The sequence below is a fragment of the Saccostrea echinata genome, unplaced genomic scaffold, assembly GCF_033153115.1.
Source record: "Saccostrea echinata isolate AGI-Se365-2 ecotype Australia unplaced genomic scaffold, CSIRO_AGI_Sech_v1 ptg000023l, whole genome shotgun sequence".
Classification (NCBI taxonomy): Eukaryota; Metazoa; Mollusca; class Bivalvia; order Ostreida; family Ostreidae; genus Saccostrea; species Saccostrea echinata.
In genome coordinates, this window is record NW_026889772.1 from 4,369,534 (window position 1) to 4,388,900 (window position 19,367).

General features: G+C 32.7%; 1 protein-coding gene across 1 annotated transcript; it reads left to right on the top strand.

The window, feature by feature from the left end:
• The first annotated feature begins 884 nt into the window (after nucleotides 1-884).
• Nucleotides 885-16,311, top strand: LOC133191361 (DNA damage-regulated autophagy modulator protein 2-like). Its single transcript, XM_061327113.1, has 9 exons — nucleotides 885-1,154; nucleotides 1,296-1,404; nucleotides 4,131-4,184; nucleotides 5,353-5,420; nucleotides 6,974-7,134; nucleotides 12,677-12,863; nucleotides 14,257-14,315; nucleotides 14,925-15,083; nucleotides 15,349-16,311. Exons 2-9 carry the CDS (start codon nucleotides 1,316-1,318, stop codon nucleotides 15,382-15,384), a joined length of 813 nt encoding a protein of 270 aa, XP_061183097.1. The 5' UTR covers nucleotides 885-1,154; nucleotides 1,296-1,315; the 3' UTR covers nucleotides 15,385-16,311.
• The last annotated feature ends 3,056 nt before the right edge of the window (nucleotides 16,312-19,367 follow it).

Below are 19,367 nucleotides of genomic sequence, written 5' to 3' on the forward strand. Positions count from 1 at the left end.
CAGTCCAGTAGCTAAGTACTTCGGTACTTGCTTGAAAATACGGATATATATTTAATTGCTGTGGAAAAATTTACAAATTCATTTCAAAATTAAGGATTATCTCCTCCATGTATAGCTCTGATCTTTCGACGTACTTGACTCCAGTCTTTGGCACCCCTTTTTGCAGCTCTCTCAAGTTTTGTTTTATTTAAATATTTCGGATTTCCAACGTTCCGGCATGAGCAACATCACATTCACATTTAACATAAAACCTTTATTTCTTTCTTCTTTATTTCTACGTATTGTACATAAATGCTTTTTGGACTTTATAACTTGATTTTAAAGTATTGGAGGTAGCCTTGTCCTAGTGATAGGGCGGTCCTTTCGTGATCGAGAGATCCCGGGTTAAATTTGATTCTCGTTCCCGGCGCCGAGTCAAACCTTGTTTTAACATGTGACTGTTCCTTCGTCAAACACTCGGAATAAAAAGTTAAGAACTTTTGGATGAGACCTTAAAAAACGAGGTCCTGTTGGCACAGTAATTAAGGAACCCTCAGTGCTCAATGACACAGAGTGATGAGTAAATGTTTAAATGTGAAGCCCTTCACTGATATAATGACGTCTTCTGTTAGTGAAAAATTCTCGCAAGGGACGTTAAGCAAAACAGTTAATATATAAATAAATAAATCAAGTGTTCTCTTCAAGTGATATAAATAGCTTTCAATATATACCATTATAAAGAGTTTGTATATATGAAATTTAAAATAAAGAAAAACACCAAAAGACGTCAGTATATACAAGTAGTGAAAAGGAGGTGAATCAAGACCACATGAACTGAAGAACAAGTTTAAGAGCCTTGATTAGATATCATTAGTGATACTGTTAGGACATCAAGTCGAGCCAGATTTCAATCTATGCCCTTCAGCTTGGCGCTCTCCCAGAGTTTTTAACAGCGATAACAAATTTCACATGTATCACGAGCCACGAGGTATCTTCACATCAAAATGAAAATATTTCCGGGTTTATTATTTACAAAAAGGTGGATTTTTACATAAGATAGATTTCCTTGTTTTTTTTTTTTTTTTAAATAAGACAATTCTCTCTCAGTGACTGTGATTACTTATTGATTCATTAATTGTCCAAGGATATACACGTACATTGTGGAAAACACGTTAGTAAGTAGGCGACTTTTCTGAATGGGACATTTACTTCAGCATTTTTTCAAGTGACGCCTAAGAATATAAATTATTTTCCTTTGGTGAAGTATCTACTCATGTGCTTATTGTGTGATTTCCATTTAGCCGTCACTGTTTTAGGCTGAGGCTCTCGGGCAGACATGTTGACAGTCTACCACCTTCTTCGGACATGTCTGTGGACGATTCCGGTGTTTACCTTTCTCTGGTCTGTGCCTGCTTTCTTCATCACGTAAGTATGGTAGCTGACTAAGCACGTATTGAGGACCTGTTTGGATCCAAGTGAACAGACAGCCATTATCCATTGATTACAGAACACTAATAATGAAACCTAAAACTTGGGTACGACTTTCAGTTCAAACTTAATTCTCCTAGCCTCCACTGAGGTGCATTTGTTAAAACATGATAAAGTAAATAAAAAATTGAACTGAGTAAACAATTTAGAGTTGATTCAGGAAAGATCTCCAGTCTCAAATATTTGCTAATTGTTTTAATTGGAAGTATTTCCTTTGTTTGTCAATAGTTTATAAAAATAGGTAAAATCTTTGAAAGTTATTAGGAAATTTATGTGAAAATTTTGCTCTAAATTTTGATACAATCATTTCGTTCTATAAGATAAGTTCTTTATATAACTCCTCTTCTTTATTATTGTTTAAAATGTAGCAAATATGCATTCTATGCATTGATGGTATATCTTGTAGATCGAACTCACATTTATTTAGCAGTATGTTTTTGATAAAAATACATAAAGTTTGCTTATCTTAGTCATAATATTACTTATATAATAATTATAGTTATTTATATATCATTTGGGGTTTGGTCGTTTCTTTCAGAGCTAACTGTTTTTATATCTTAGAGCAATATATTTTTCTGATGCCCATGCATACGTTCTTTTACTTTGTGTCTAATATAATGCACTCAGACGACATTTAGCAATTTTTCTGCACTATTAAAACATTCACAAATATAGCGGTCAATAAAAGACTAGGCCCCAGGATCATGATTCAGTCTTAGGCATGTCAAATTTTCAGTCATTTTTGAATTGAATATTTAATATTAATTGATCTTGAAAATCAAATTAGCGATATGGAAGGGGAATAATTTTGAATAACATTTCAAATTTTCTGTTTTCTATGACAAATTTTAAGACAAGGTAGAAATTTTGAATTAAGTTTCCTTAATGATCCTGGGGCAAGATGTCGGTCCATTTCTGATAGCTTAGTAGGTGTCGTCTACTGTTAGGCTATGTCGTCTGTTGGTGGCACAGTCTTCTGCTGGTGTCACTGTTTTCTGCAGATGACGTTTTGCATTGTGAATATTCCTCAAAATGAGGAAATTAGCGACTGCCCTTTTGCTTGGAGTTCAAGAACTTTTTCTATTGAGAATTGACACAACAGGTACTTAGATCCATTCAAAACCATTTTCCCTAGCAGCACGACACAGGCTCAGTGGCAGTTATCCAGATGAAATATCCGGATTTCAGCACATAATTAAATGGACCTATTACTGCAGAGTTTAATCATGTCATTTTCTTTGCAACTTTAATTTCACAAACATGATTTCTCTGATAAAGTAATTTGTCTTGGAAGACAAATAAGCAGAAGCTGAGGTTTGAGTATTATTGGTAATAAGAATGTACGATTTTTGTGGCAAGAGAAAAAATAACAATATGTAATTCTATTTGAATGGGAGACGACATTTTGTTGGCCATCATCAAAGATAAACGAGGATAAATCATCAACTTATAATAAGGGTAATATCCAACACATTCATCAGGCTGATACTCCAAGAACAAACGTCATTGAAGACGGTAATGGTTTTAAGGGATTGGAGAAAACTAATTCCAGTTTTCCTTTACTAAAACATAAAGATAATAAGCTAGGTTGAGAAACCCTTTCGACCGCCTCCCTTTGGGATGACGTTGAGCACACTGCATTTTTCAAACATGATGCTGATTTTACCCCGTAATTCATGAAGTTGTATTATTTTCTTAATGTTATTGGTTTTTCGGACTCTTTTTTGGTTATTTAAAATGCTTCGACAGCAGATGTTAACCTTTCTAACGAAAGTACAGATGTCATATTTCGTGCACTGGTATTATATAAATATTGTCTTACAAAATGAAAGTCTCAAGTAGGCAATTTTGCAACATGTGTTGCCTAAGTACATGTATCTAATACATAGTTAATATATGAGGGAAAAATTCTTTGACACAATTTTTTTTTTAGTTTTAAATATAAAATATGCTTCATTTAGGATTTTAATTACAAAAGTTTCACATTGTGATCTTATTGTTGTAGGCATGAAACCAGAATCTCCCTAAATGTCTTACTTTTGTAGGAGCGAAATCTTTACACAAACAAGTATATTTCTATCTTGTATACCCATTCAAAAGAAGCTGAACAATGGTATAGATGACAAAGTACATATCATTCAATTATTTATGATTTCTAAACCATAGCAATATTATTGTATTTTGTGCACAAAATGCGAATATTATACTGATGTAATCATATATTTTTTGTCTCCAAATCTTTGCCATATAAGACCCCGATACTCGTACGACAATTGACACAAATCTTCAAACATTTTATCTGGAAAATACAGTCCCAAAACAGGTCTTGATGTAAAAATACTTCTCTTGAGAAGAAATCGGTAAGAATAACAATCGCTGTACATCTAACTCTAGACATGCTGAACGGGTACTGGGGAACACTGAGTCCTTCACTTCTTTATCTTGAATGACAATAACAGATAAGGTTTAGTTGGTTTGGTCTCTCCAAGACCCAGTCACTAATGGCGGTATAGGAAATGTATCCCTCATAAGTACTCCGATTGAGTGGTTATGATCATTAAGAGCAGCTGAATTACCGGCCGGAAGTTGCATTAATGATCGACTCCAGCTACGAACTAGAACGAATATTGTCAGTGTATCTAATACTGTACATTTTATTACAGATATGGTATTTCACAGGCGTTAAATCACACGTCCGATGTTTTTCCATACATAAGGTATGCATATCACATTTTATGAAGCAGATAAAAATCTCATTAATGGTCACATGAAAATGAGATGTTGTACTGACAATCATAATTTTTGAAATAAAACACTGTAAAAAACTTAATCAGTCAATGCATTAATTGTTTAAATATATGCTAACATTAAAAAGAACCTTTCTGATACAGCACTGATAATAATACGGTGTCATATCTGTTAAGTTAATAAGTTTATATACTTCACTACTGATGTAGATTTACGTATTGTCATGTTCACAAGCTTTAAAAATAAAAAAAAAGATTTGAATTAAATTTTAAAAAAAATGTAAACACAGTTTTAGATTCTCACTGTATTCGATTCATAATTGAGGGAACTTTCAATAAGCATATATTCTGAATGATATAACAGGTCCGAGTTAATCTGACACTTCCAGAAGTAAACATGAACGCTGCTTTACATTATACAGTAATACTGTTTATAGTTTATATGCATTTAATGATTTTCAAAGATAAAAATTTTCAAAATGCTTCACAGATATCTTTTATTTTTGTAGCAACATTTTTCAACTTACTTCCTTTGTTTGTAAAAGCGTATGTGTCTCCTGGCCAACGCAATTTCTGCACTCTTTCCTTTAGCACAGATACGCATGGCTTCCATTTGAGGCCAAGACTGACAGTAAACTAAATGACGGGGTCACGTCACCCCATCTAACATTCGACAAACCTCGGCAGATTTCGGTACCCCTAGATGATCTGAGTGTCCATCTAAAAGACTGGGTCAGATGACCCTCTCTAAAATGATTATTTGCAATGAATGCAGTTGCAACTGATCCCCTTCCCTTCAAAAATCACCACAACTCAAATATTTAAATGACGTGTCCATTAGTTAGAAAATTTCTAGAAAATTTGAATGCAATATAATTTTTTTATTATTTAAAAGAAATTTTAAAAATCATTTATTTACACCTTAAAGTGAAAGTGGTGAATTGCAGAAGGGGGAACAAGCAAAACTAATATGTTAGCCCGATGAAATTAACACATTCATAACTTTGCCTTTGAGATGCATTCTTCATATTTTTTTTTCATCACAAGAATTTACCCATCAATACTTACACAGAACGTTTAGCCAAACCTGATTTGTTCTTTGTGTAAATATATCACTTGAGATATTTTGTTCTTTCAGTAAAACAGGAACGGAAGTTCCGGAGAGAGGACTATTTTCTTTGACAGTCTTTGTCTGCAGTATTGCTTGTGAGTACAAGATATAATTATTAAGGTTAGTTTGATGGTGGGGTACCAGACGTCGTTAAGACTATACAACATTATGGTTTGTTTGATGGTTGGTTACCAGAAGTCGTTAAGACTACACAACATTATGATTAGGTTGCTGACATTAGTGCTAAGTCAGATACAACAAGGTTGTAAGCATGGTGCAACCATAGCTTAAAGAGAAAGAAATATATCTTTTAAAACAACTGTGTCTGTCAAATTTTAAACTGTGCGATATTTTTGCCATAGGACGAAAATAATCCTGTATTCAGTAATATGGTCTGCCTAAAAAATTGGTTAGTCCCTTAGAATACGATAGATTAGATACGATAGATTTAGTGCTACACCATAATTAGAGTGGTGCAATATAAATGCGGGAAATATAGCTGGTGCAACATTAAGTGATATTATACTTTCATGTAAATTAGTTGAATCTGATCCTTCGAGAAACATTTGTTAAAAAACACTATTACCCGCTGAATAATGAAGCCACGCACTCCAGCATAGCAACAGTCTACAATGCTTGACGACGAGTGATATTCCAAATAATATTGACTGCCCAGAATTTATGCGCGCAAGGTTCACTGTTATATGTATTTGTATAAAACATTCAGTATAATATAATTAATACTGCTTGTAGTTGAGTGTAACATTGAAAATTTTCACCCCTCGAAAACCATGATTGTTAACCTCAGCTGCGCCTCGGCTGACAATGGTTTTCTTGGAGTGAAAATTTTCAATGTTACACTCAACTACATGCAGTATTTATATAATTGTGATGAAAAAATAAAGTCTGATAAATACTAACACGCTCGATATATAAATTCTGTCAAGCAGTTTGTTGCCGTCAATGAACCAAATGTGAATATTATTTACAAGATATCCATGTAATATAACTGATCTCTCTTCTTTATTCTCTAGAAGCTTTTAGTTTAACTTAAAATTAAATTAAAGATCTAATAATTTTTTTTAATAGACTTCATTTTTATGTTCATTTTTCTCTGGAGATTATTTTTTCCTTCCCCTTTTTGCACTCCTTTTTTCTACATATACAGAAAAATATATATTATATAAACAGAAAAGTGTAATTTGATTGAAATACAGTTCCTGGGTAAAAATTATAGGTTGTTATGATGAAGATTTTTTTCAATCAGGTGGTAGGTTCAGTGTCTGTAGCAGCGAAAACATGATGAGAACAATGTAATAAGATAAATCTGTTTGTTTTGTTTATTTTTTAGTAGCTCTGTTAAATACTATAATTTTGAAATAAGAGTATCTATCTGGCTTATACTTCAGACCAATGACCATCTTATCATATGATAACACTCAATTTACCCATGGTTTTTGTGCAATGACTGTGCATTTTATAATTTGTCTTTATTTTCATTATCATTTTGTACAGAAATTATGATTCTATAGCCAGCACACCGCTGGTTTCATTACGGTGTAGACAGCCCTCACCTGCTGCTACAGACTCACATTAATAACACTCCTAAGTGGAAAGCTTCCGTTCTGATATTAATTTTCTGTTTCAGTGGCCCTTAATGCAGAGATTCGATTCCAATACGTCCGCCTTATGATGACACAGATGTCCTTGACCCCGGCGGAGAAATCGCGCTGGATCACACTTAACAAATTGTCGTTAGCATTAGGTCTTGTTGCGTGCTTTGGGCTAGTGTTTGTGGCTAGTTTCCAGGTAATAATGCAGCTTTGGTGGAATATGCATGTATCATTGAGACTTGAATCAGTAGGATAATCACTAAATCTGTAATAAAGATATATCACCAGAGAATTCTGTCAGTAGATATTTCACTGGAGTATTCTATCATTAGATATATCACCAGAGAATTCTGTCAGTAGATATATCACCAGAGAATTCTGTCAGTAGATATATCACCAGAGAATTGTGTCAGTAGATATATCACTAGAGAATTCTCTCAGTAGAATATATCACTGGAGTATTCTATCAGTAGAATATATCACTGGAGTAGTAGAATATATCACTGGAGTATTCTATCAGTAGAATATATCACTGGAGTATTCTATCAGTAGATATATCACTAGAGTATTCTATCAGTAGAATATATCACTAGAGTATTCTCTCAGTAGAATATATCACTGGAGTATTCTATCAGTAGAATATATCACTGGAGTATTCTCTCAGTATATATATCACTGGAGTATTCTCTCAGTAGAATATATCATTAGAGAATTCTATCAGTAGAATATATCACTAGAGAATTCTATCAGTAGAATATATCACTAAAGAATTCTATTAGTAGATATATCACTGGAGTATTCTCTCAGTAGAATATATCACTAGAGTATTCTATCAGTAGAATATATCACTGGAGTATTCTATCAGTAGAATATATCACTGGAGTATTCTCTCAGTAGAATATATCATTAGAGAATTCTATCAGTAGAATATATCATTAGAGAATTCTATCAGTAGAATATATCACTAAAGAATTCTATCAGTAGATATATCACTGGAGTATTCTCTCAGTAGAATATATCACTAGAGTATTCTATCAGTAGAATATATCACTGGAGTATTCTATCAGTAGAATATATCACTGGAGTATTCTATCAGTAGAATATATCATTAGAGAATTCAGTAGAATAAATGAAGAGAATGATATGGCCATCCTGTAAAATGACTCTGATACGATGTGTTAAGCATGTCATTTCTTTTGAAAAATTATACTTGAAATAGTTTTAGGAAAACATCAAATACAGGGTGTTTCATAATATATATTACATCTTCAAATTTAATTATTTTTCTTACCTATCATATTTCTATTACAAACTATATATCATTTTAAAAATCAAATCCTGCATTTTTGTTCCATGTGAAAAAGTCAAGGAAATCATGGTATTACAATGATAAATTGTTTCATAAACGCTAATGTCATAATTTGAGTATTTTTCGAAATGGACGTAACTTATCAACATATTGCTGAATTGTAAAGATGTTTTTTTTTCAATACATGTGGCCAATATTCAGAAGTTGATGAAGAAAAAAGATTCGAAAAGAATGAAAACTTTTTAGGATGCTTATCAGATGGCTAGTAACAAAATTAGTGGACAGGGGGACGGGCAATATGTGATAACTGACACGGTACTCCAGAGAGCCGAAGGATTTCAAGAACCGAAGATTTAATTGGTGAACTGGAGACTCTTAAATAATTTAGCAAACTCCTGAGTAAAGTGTCAGATGGATGTTTTCAGAAATTGATGCTGGCAATATCAGCATTGCCAGCATATATTGAACTTTGAAATATGATATACATGTAACACTATATAGCTATCAGCTTACAAAATTTCAATGATGCAATACCCCAAGAAAAGAGTTTAATCTCTGCATTCGCCAATCTCAATCAAGCCTTTTTTGTAGGGGTTCTTTAGGACAGGGTCTACAATCTTAAACTACAGATACTGTGTCAGCTGCAAAACGCCCCATAAACCTTCAAATGAGGAGTGTCTAACAAATATGTCTGACAAGGTTATACAAATTTCGAGAAGAAATTTTCATTTGTAGTTGAAATAGTGGAGATCATTAAGAACAAGTGATTTGGGCTTTTGACGTTGTGAAATTCAACGTAACAAAAATGGCATAATTTAGAAATTTCGCTAATTTTCATTAATGTTTGAGATTTCGTCAAGTGTTTAATATTTTGGTTGGTAATTACACATAATGAATCTTATGGATACATGCACCAAATTGATAAAAACACTTGTCTGTATCTTTTTCTTGTGTTTGTCAAATTGAAGATTCAAAATGTAACATATATTATGAAACGCCCTGTAGCATTGTTGAAATACTTATAGATTACAAAACTTTATGCAAACATTCCCCACGAAAAGTTAAAGTCCAGGCTTTTTAACATCATTGACGTATGCTTTTTTCAATATAAACGGAACTCGAAAATTTATTCACATTTGGCCATTTGCAACATTATTTTGTTAAAAAAATTCTAATTCTACACACAAATACTTTGAAGTTAACATTATAAAGATGCTTGAGTTTCTGACTGACAATATCTATGTAGTTTTTTGAGACCAGGTCTTCGAACAATCTGTCGAAATTCCCCTACATACCAGTAGTTATTAGCAGAACTATTTTTGTATTCATATAAAGCAGAATTTATTCAAAATAATGTAATGAGAAGAAAACACTTGCTGTGACCTTCAACTCGACATTTAGATATATCGACGACGTACAGGTATTATCAATTAACAATAGTTACTTCCATTTATATGTCGCCTCGATATATCTCAGTGAGCTTGAAATAAAAGATACCACAGAATCTGATACATTTGTTTCATATCTGGATATTTTAGCTAAAAAAGACGTTAATGGTAACCTAAAACTAAGTTTTATGATAAATGATGACTTCAACTTTTTAATCGTCACCTTCCCTTACTTATGTAGCAATATACCCTTATCACCTGCATATGGGGTTTAAGTCCCTCAGTTGATTCGATATGCAAAAGCATGCTCTATGTACGAACAATTTCTAAAACGAGGCAATCTATTGACAAACAAGATGATGAAACAAGAATATCAACATCAACAGTTTCGTTTAGAGTCATAATTTCGCAAGTTCTATGGTCAATACAATGACCTTGTCAGCAAGTATAGTTTATCATTAAGTCTAATGCTGACTGACCTTTTTCTTACTAACTGATAGGCCATTATTTACCCACTGGATTGTCTATGGATTTTTCCTGTTTTCCCGATCATGACAAATAGAACACGGCGGGTGTGAACGGTAGGCAGGGGATGCTCATCCCTCCATGGCACCTGATCCCACCTCTGATGTTTTAGACGTCCGTGTTGCCTCTGCTCCTGATTTGTATTGTTTGAATGGATTTTTGAGCTTGAATACTGTTCGTTATACCCTTTTTTCTGATATAGATATTGCATTGAGGTTTTTGAGTATAGATATGGCATTGAGGTCCATGAGTATATATGTGGCATTGATGCCCATGAGTATAGATATGGCATTGGGGTCCATGACTATAGGCATTGAGGTCCATGAGTATAGAAATGGCATTGAGGTTCATGAGTATAGATAGGGCATTGGGGTTCAAGGAGTATAGATATAGTATTGAGGTCCTTAAGCCTATAGATATGGTATTGAGGTACAGGAGTATAGATATGGCATTGGGGTTCAATGAGTATAGATATGGTATTGAGGTCCTTAGGCCTATAGATATGGTATTGAGGTCCAGGAGTATAGAAATGTATTGATGTCCATGAGTAAAGTTTGGGCATTGAGGTTCATGAGTAAAGTTTTGGCATTGAGGTTCATAAGTATAGATATGACATTGACGTTCATGAGTATAGATATGACATTAAGGTTCATGAGTATAGATATAACATTGAGGTAATGAGTATAGATATAACATTGAGGTCATGAGTATAGATATGACATTGAGGTTCAATGGTATTGAGGTCTATAAGTATATCGTTATGGTATTGAGGTTCATGAATATAGATATTGCATTGAGGTTCATGAGTATAAATATAATATTGAGATCCATAAGTATAGATACGGTATTAAAGGGGTTCTATTTTGATAGAGGACACGTGCATCATTCTACTGTGATTACCCGCGGTAGCATTCGATTACTTTTACTCTTACTATACAGATAATTAGGGACTGCATTACTTCCTACGCGACATCTATTTAAAGAATTTCTAAATGTACATGAATTTTACTCATCTTTTCATCTTTTGAATAGAGATTATATTTCAAATTAAAGGTGTTTTTTTTGGGAAAAAATGATTCCTCCAAGGGTGATAAAAGAAAAGTTACTTGCTTATATTGTTTTCATTTTTCGTGCTCTTTCTATCTTGAAATACGTATACCTATTATAAGGCGATACATATAAATAAGGAATTATATTTAATGATTATTGCATTTCAAATAGGATCCTTTTTTGTCAGCGTCTGATTTTGTCTCTATAAGCCCTAACTACTAGTTTTATAAATTTCTTTTCTGTTGACAAGGAAGATTGAATTAATATTGAATATCTGAGCCTGGAAATAATTAATTCTCACCGGCGACGGTTTTACGTCAGCTTTTCATTCGCTGTGGTCGTAATGAGAAATAATGTTAAACTAGTACCTTAAAAAGGCTTGTGATAATAAATGACTAAGGAAGAAAACAAAGTGTCTGTCTGCAGACCCTTTAGCCATAAATCTAATAATAAGGATACAATTTGCAAAGCGACTTCACCTTGAAAAAGAAATCACAAACATGTTTTATTTGATTATCATGTATTTCAGAGTTATGCTTTCTAAAGTTTTTTAAGGTTTTAATTCTTATATTAAAACATGATCCAAGTGATAATGCCTTTTATCAGTATTTTAATGTATATTCTATGTTTTTCTTAGTGATGCACACATTTCCTATCACCTCAGTATATTTATACAAAAGGTAGGAAACCTATATGCTTTGCCCCGGCTGTCTTTCACAAAATCGTGTCTTAACAAAACCTTTAGGAAATGGTTTGAAGTGTTGAAATTGTGCTGAGCTTTGACAGTTAAAACATAGAATGGAACGGATTCAAATATGGATATATCGGTTGCCCTTCACATGAAGGACTACTTAAAAAAAAAGAAAGAAAAAAAAACCCTCAAATCACATTATAACTGTAACGTTTTCTGGCCAATGGGAACACCTTTAACTTAACTATTCTAACAGAGCAATATCTTTATGCCGATTGATTAATTCTGTTCAATTTCTGTTCAATTACTTGTATGTTGTTAATCATTGCAACAGACTATATCATCATCCTGGGGAAATCTTTACAGAGGGCTTATCGTAATAAAGAAATATGTAATGAAGAAATATATTGTTGGGGAAGAAGAATTCTATTGTTTATTTTAAATGTATATAAATGTAGGAATTGAAACTCTATTTTCTACAACCAATGTTATCTTATGCCAGGGTATTTCATATTTAGAGCTTCACAGTTAACTAATTATATATATTGTTATATATTGTACATTTCGATCCTTTACACAGTATATGGATGCTAATACATATAATTAATGGAATATATTGGAAAAATGGATACCTGCTTAGACTTTAAACCTCATGACATCATAATGTGTGAAAAATCCCATATACTAGTATCTAATCACATGTTTGACCACATGGCTAATGTACCAAGGCCTTCTTGTATACATGGTCCCTTACATGTCACTAATCTTTTACCAGGTAGATACTCTTCCAGTGCCTCACTATATGGGAGCCTTTGCGACCTTTGGTCTCTCGCTCATTTGTTGTTGGATCCATGCTGCCATTACGTACAAGCTCTACAAAGAGGAGAGGAAGTCGGGGCTTAAATACACATTCATTGTACAGATTCTAGTTAGCTTAGCTACCACTGTCAGCTTCCTTACCTGTATCCTTTAACAACATGTGTACTTGACCGGAAAGGTCAGTATCTGTGGTTAGATTAATTTGTCCGTCGTCCGTCTCTTCTATCTCTTTTTCGCTCAAAAAGCAGATAAATATAATGTATAAAAGCTCACCAGATAAATATATGTATTTACACAAAACTACACCATATTTTTAATACAAGGAAGGATCACACAATGGAATCCAATTTATATAGTTAAATAGAAAAAAAAATCTCTGAAGAAAAGTTTTTTTTTTAAATTTTTTAAATGTCCCTGTTCTTAATAATGGACTAAGTTCGGATACAATATGAGTTTCACATAAGTATTTGTAAGAACTATAATCCCAAATTGTTCCAATATAGCCTCATTAGTCAATTGAATGATATACAAGTGTCCGTCTCTGGGTAGATCCTTATAAATTCAAACTGTGAATTTCCACTCGCACAAGATCAGTCAAGAGTATGTAATTGAGAAACTAATTACCGGGGGATCCCTTTCCCCAATAAAATTTTGATTTAAGTCAAAAGGAGGCCTAGAATTTTTCTCTTCTTTAAAAAAAATTATCAATTTGTCAGATCGATGACCAAGCACTTCAATGCACTGCAATATCTTAATTTTTATTATAAAACCATATTATAAATTTAGTACTTTATGTATGTTTTCATAATATAATTATTTTCAAATAAAAATTATGGAAACGTGGCGTTTTTAAAAGCTTACGGATTTGTCTCTATGTAAATAATTTGAAATAAAGATTGAAATGCTTTCTATTGCTCCGACGTTTCTACTCATATTTTTTTTTTTATAAATGTTTCTGTATTTTGTGATGAGGCTGCCACTAAACTACGAATGACCTACTGATGACAGGCTTAGCTTAAAGGTCTAATGAAACTTTTAATTTTAACCATAAGATCTTCTTACAGTGACATCTAGGGAGCAATGAACTTTGATACACCGTTCAACTTGCCAAGTTGATTGCAAATCGTGATTGTGTGCAATTGAGAGTGATTTTCTCCTCGCTGGGATAATGAATGGCCTTCGGTTTTATTAATTAAAATGATTTCATTCTAAGCGACTTTACAACAACATTGGGAAGCCTTAGCCGAGTTTGTCCGACACATTCATGCTCTATTAGCCCATCGATAAACTAAGGTTTAGTGAGATAAATTTAATTAATGAATTTCTTTGTAAGAAGAATGATAGAACATTATCGTCAGAATTTCGTCTCGGTAAAAACGAGATTTTTCCTCTCATTTTAAATTACATTATGGAGCCCTGTTCAATTTTTTTTTCAGGGTCTTGCCAAAATTACAGTGTTTGTATTTGTTTTGCTTCCATTTATGTATATTTTTACACCAATATTTTTCTGTAAAAGAAAACCTTAATGATGTACAGTTATTATCAGTTTTGCTTCTTATAGATATCAGAAAAGTAAAGGATATGGCACAAAAGAGGTAGGATTTGGTCTCTAAAGTACTTTACATGGAATTAAAATAACGCATCAGGTTTCTCAAAATACTATCACTGTGTCATTCATTAACTTACAGTATATCATCAAATGAAAGTAGGTTAACATTTAGTAGACATTAATGACGGTGTAAAAATTTAAATACCAATTTAAATTCAGTAACAAAACAACCTTTAAATTGTAATATTTCTGTCAATCAGAGTATGATATAATAATAACCTTTTTAATTCATAGAAAAGTGGATAGGATAATTGATAATCAAATATAAATCAGTCAATCAGATTTCAGGTACGAATATTAACTTTTGAGAATTTTTATTTATAAAAATCTTAATAAATACAACTTACTCCCCATTTTAGTAACCAAACCATTTCCCCTACGTATTTATCTATTTTTAACTAAAAGTTTCTCCATTTAGATATATTTCATATTTATTCTTAAGAATTAGGTGATAATAGTTAAAAGTTCATCTGATGTATTATTGTCCTTAAAGTGCGCCTACACATGATGAAATTCCACAGAAATTAATTGCAATACATACTTAAGATTCTGTTGATTTAAAACTGAATTTTTGTTATGCTTTATTTTTGTCCAGAATGAGTTGCGTGATGTATTTCAGTCCGCCTCCAGTTCAGAATGGGTGCTAGCAATCACCACTATCTCCTTCGTCCTAACATTTATACCAGGCTTCAGAACGATAGAATTTGACGGATTCAATGTAAAATTCAAATCGCCAGCTACCAACAGTAAAACAGTGAGTTTGCATGAACAATAAGATCAGTAGCATCATCCAACAGTAAAACAGTGAATAAGCAATGAGATACATGTATCACAATCTAATCCAATTAACACACACACACGCACACAAATTATATATATATATATATATATATATATATATATATATATATATATATATATATATATATATATATATATATATATATATATATATATATTCCCTCTAGCTCTTTCTTTGTTTTAAAATATATAAATACATCATAATTTTTTCTCTGCAGAACATTTGCCTGCGGCTTTGTGATTGTTGTTCATGAGGAAGAGGCACATTTCCTGTCAACTTGTATCAGAGATTTTTACAAGTACAGGCAACGATTCAGGCAAGAGAACATAATATCACGGATATGACATACAAACTTTCAAGATACAGAAAAAGACTTCTGATGATAAAAAAGTGATATCAAATGAGCTTCAGGTGTATATCAGTAAATAATATTGTATTTTATTGAATTATCTTGCCAGGCAACTGACAAATTTATGATAAACAACCTCTTTTTATTTTAACTCTATGTTAGACAAATTGTTCTTTGATTACTTGGTTGCTATGGCATTTCTGGTATTGATACTGATGAATGAGTCAAGACACGTAGAACACGTCTGTTTCTGTTCTAGGAGCCATATAAATTCATAGAAATTTTGCAAATTTCCCGACTTATTTACATTTTCTGCATATTGATACAATTATGACACATACTAAAGTTTGGTTAGTGATGCTACATCCATCTGATTGATACTGATATTCATATCCAGAACTGATCGTGGTAATGTTTTGTTTATTTTTTGTTGTCTGTTTTTGTTTCCTTGTTTGCGTTAATGACTTGCTTGTAAGATTATCAAAAGAATCTGTCTTCCTGCTTATTCACCTCCCTCTTTTTAGTAAAAATGTCTCTCCAACTGATTTCATTTTTTTCAGATATTTTTTTTTTAATTTTTCAGTAGCGATTAAATATTTATTGAGGAAATGTTTACTGTAAACGTATTTTATTCCAAGAGGTCATAATTCCGCGGAATTATGATTTCTGTTCAGTTTCCAGGTAGACAATTACAGAAAATCTGTGACCATATACGTAGAGTAAATAAATCCCAAATAAAAGTGGGAACGTCTAAAGAATGTAAATCTTATCCAATGCTATTCTGAAGTGTCTTGTTTGTCTTCGTGAAATAAAGATTAATTATTTTTGTCATGAATTTCTTGATACTTTTTTCAATTGCCAACCGAAGTGTATGGCAATCTATTCAACAAAATATCTAAATGAAATCATACACGTTTAAAGAGTGTATTGATTTATGATGAAACGTCATCAAAAAGAGAGTAAACAAACTGAATTATGTTATCAGACACATATCTTGGGATTTCTGAGAGCAAGCCGTGCGTTTGTTCCAATCCCTAATATTTAACTCCAGAAAGCAGGACGATAGTCTAGTTAGTGACATATCATAACATCAAAAATTTAGTAATCAGCCGTTTTTTTTAAAGAATATCCACTTTACATATGATCCAAGTGTGCATACATTTCAACTAATCTGTTGCATACAGTGCTTATGATCTTTTAACCAGCTGAATGTATCATTAAATACTTCTGTCATTGCTCTGTCAAAAATACGTTAGAAATTAAACGAGGTCCTGAAGATAACTATCTATTATACAATCATTTCAGAAGATTCCTCTAAAAAGGTTTGGAAGATTGCACTGGCACTTATCGTCATTTCTTCCTACTAATGTCCTAATTACACGAATGAGATGTTTTGTTTTTAAACAATAGGACTCCTAAGCTACATGTATGCACGATATGAGGTTCAAAACTGGAATTCTTTTATCGGCTCTATGAAAACTATTTATCCTTCTGTCTTTAATAATTCAGAAGTGAAAAAGGAATTACATAGATTACACGATCAGTATATACTGGTCCCAGCTGACAAAGCTGGTAACAATATAGTCTTTGTTTATAAGGCTCATTATTTGAATTGTATTTTAAAGGAATTAGGATTTAATTCTAAAGGTGGAAATCCAACTTACACTCATACCTCCCTTTCTAAGAAGGAAATTCTTCAAAATCATATGTCCGTTTTAGATAATTTTAATATTCCCAACAATCAGATTGAATTTGAATTACCATACCTTTACTGGATTCCTAAACTTCATAAAAATCCTTACAAACAGAGATACATAGCGGGTTCCAGTAAATGTTCTACCACGCCTTTTTCCTTACTTCTCACTAAAATATTTACTGTAATGAAGGATCGAGAACTTCAAGATTTCTGTTCAACAGTATATTCGAGAAGTTGTGTAAATCAGATGTGGATACTTAGAAACTCCAAAGAACATTTGGAAAATTTGTAATCATAGAATTTTACTAAAATCAATAGCATCAAAACGTGCGACTTTTTCAACACATTATACAACCTTTCCCTACGACAAATTGAAGTCCATGCTTTTCGACATAATAGACAGCTGCTTTATCAATAAAAATGGAACTCGTAAATATACTTACCTTGTCACTGGTCATTTACAAAATTATTTTGTTAAAAAGCACTCTGATTGTATACACAAGTACTATGAAGTTGATATTAAAAAGATGCTTGAGTTTCTATGTAGTTTTTGGAGATCAGGTCCTCCAACAATCTGTTGGAATTCCCATGGTTACCAATTGCGCCCCCTTATTAGCAGACCCATTTTTGTATTCATATGAAGCAGAATTTATTCAAAAACTTCTACACGAGAAGAAGAAAACACTTGCTGTGGCCTTCAACTCGACATTTCGATATATCGACGACGTATTATCAATTAACAATAGTTACCTTTATTCATATGTCGCCTCAATATATCCCAGTGAGCTTGAGATAAAAGATACCAAAGATTCTGACACATCGGTTTCATATTTAGATATTTTACTAGATAAAGACGTTAATGGTAACCTAACAACAAAGCTTTATGATAAACGTGATGACTTTTCAATCGTCAACTTCCCTTACTTATGTAGCAATATACCCTTATCACCTGCACATGGGGTTTATGTCAGTCAGTTGATTCGATACGCAGAAGCATGCTCTACGTATGAACATTTTCTAAAACGAGGCAAGCTATTGACAAACAAGTTGACGAAACAAGGATAACAACAGTCTCGTTTGAAGTCATCTTTTCGCAAGTTTTTTGGTCGATACAATGACCTTGTCAGCACATACAACCTGTCATTGAGTCAAATGTTGACTGACGTTTTTCATACTGATTGTTAGGTCATTATTTATATACTGAACTGTCTACGGATATTTCCGGTTTTTGTTTCCCGATCATGACAAGGAACACACGGCGGGTGTGACCGGTCGGCAGGGGATGCTCACTCCTCCATGCCACCTGATCCCACCTCTAAATTTTGAGGTCCGTGTTTGCTCTGCTCCAAATTCGAATCGTTTCATTGGTCTACTGTTCGTTATCTTCATATTTCTTTCAGATTGTATTGTAGAAAGACATAGATGGCAAACTACCAATTAAACTTTATGGTTAACATGATGACTTCAACTTTCCTATTGTCAACTTCCCTTATTCCTATAGCAATATACCACTCTCATCTGCATATGGAGTTTATGTACCCCAGTTGAATCGATATGCAAGAGCATGTTGTACGCACTAACTTTTTCTAAACGAAACAGATTATTGACAAATAAGCTGATGATAAAAGGATATTAACAGTCTCATTAAAAGTCAACATTTAGCAAATTTTATGGTAGATACAGTGATCTTGTTTGCAAATACAATCTATCATTAAGTCAAATGTTGACTGGAGTCTTTTATATCAATTGTTAGGCAATTACTTTCACACCGAATGGTCTTTTTCCATTTACCCGAACATGACAAGGATCACACGGTAGTTAAAAGAGGTTGCTTACATCTCCATGGTATCTGATCCCACATCTGTTTTCAGACGTCTGAGTTAGGTCTGATCACAATTTGTATTATTTAAATGGACTTTTAATTAGATCACTGTTCGTTATCTTCATATTTCATTTCGTAATCTTCGATATTCATCTTCAAGTATGACAAAGATGTTTATAATGTGTCTGGTTCTAAATGGAGCATGTATCACTGGTTTTTTGAGGTTAAGATTCTTTTCAATTACTGTCATGTTGTTTTTTCCTTTAAAATTCTGATATAAAAATATTTTTAAAAAGGGTTATCTGTATTCAAACCGTTTGCCGTGAAACAAGGGTATTGTGTGATTTTAGGAACTCCCTATACATTATA

What these genes read in the sequence shown, in the direction of transcription:
- LOC133191361 (XM_061327113.1), top strand. Translation starts at nt 1,316, where the DNA reads ATGTTGACAGTCTACCACCTTCTTCGGACATGTCTGTGGACGATTCCG. An exon ending in GATGTTTTTCCATACATAAG is followed by an intron (nt 4,185 to 5,352) that starts GTATGCATATCA and finishes TTGTTCTTTCAG; the next exon opens with TAAAACAGGAACGGAAGTTC. An exon ending in AAGGATATGGCACAAAAGAG is followed by an intron (nt 14,316 to 14,924) that starts GTAGGATTTGGT and finishes ATTTTTGTCCAG; the next exon opens with AATGAGTTGCGTGATGTATT.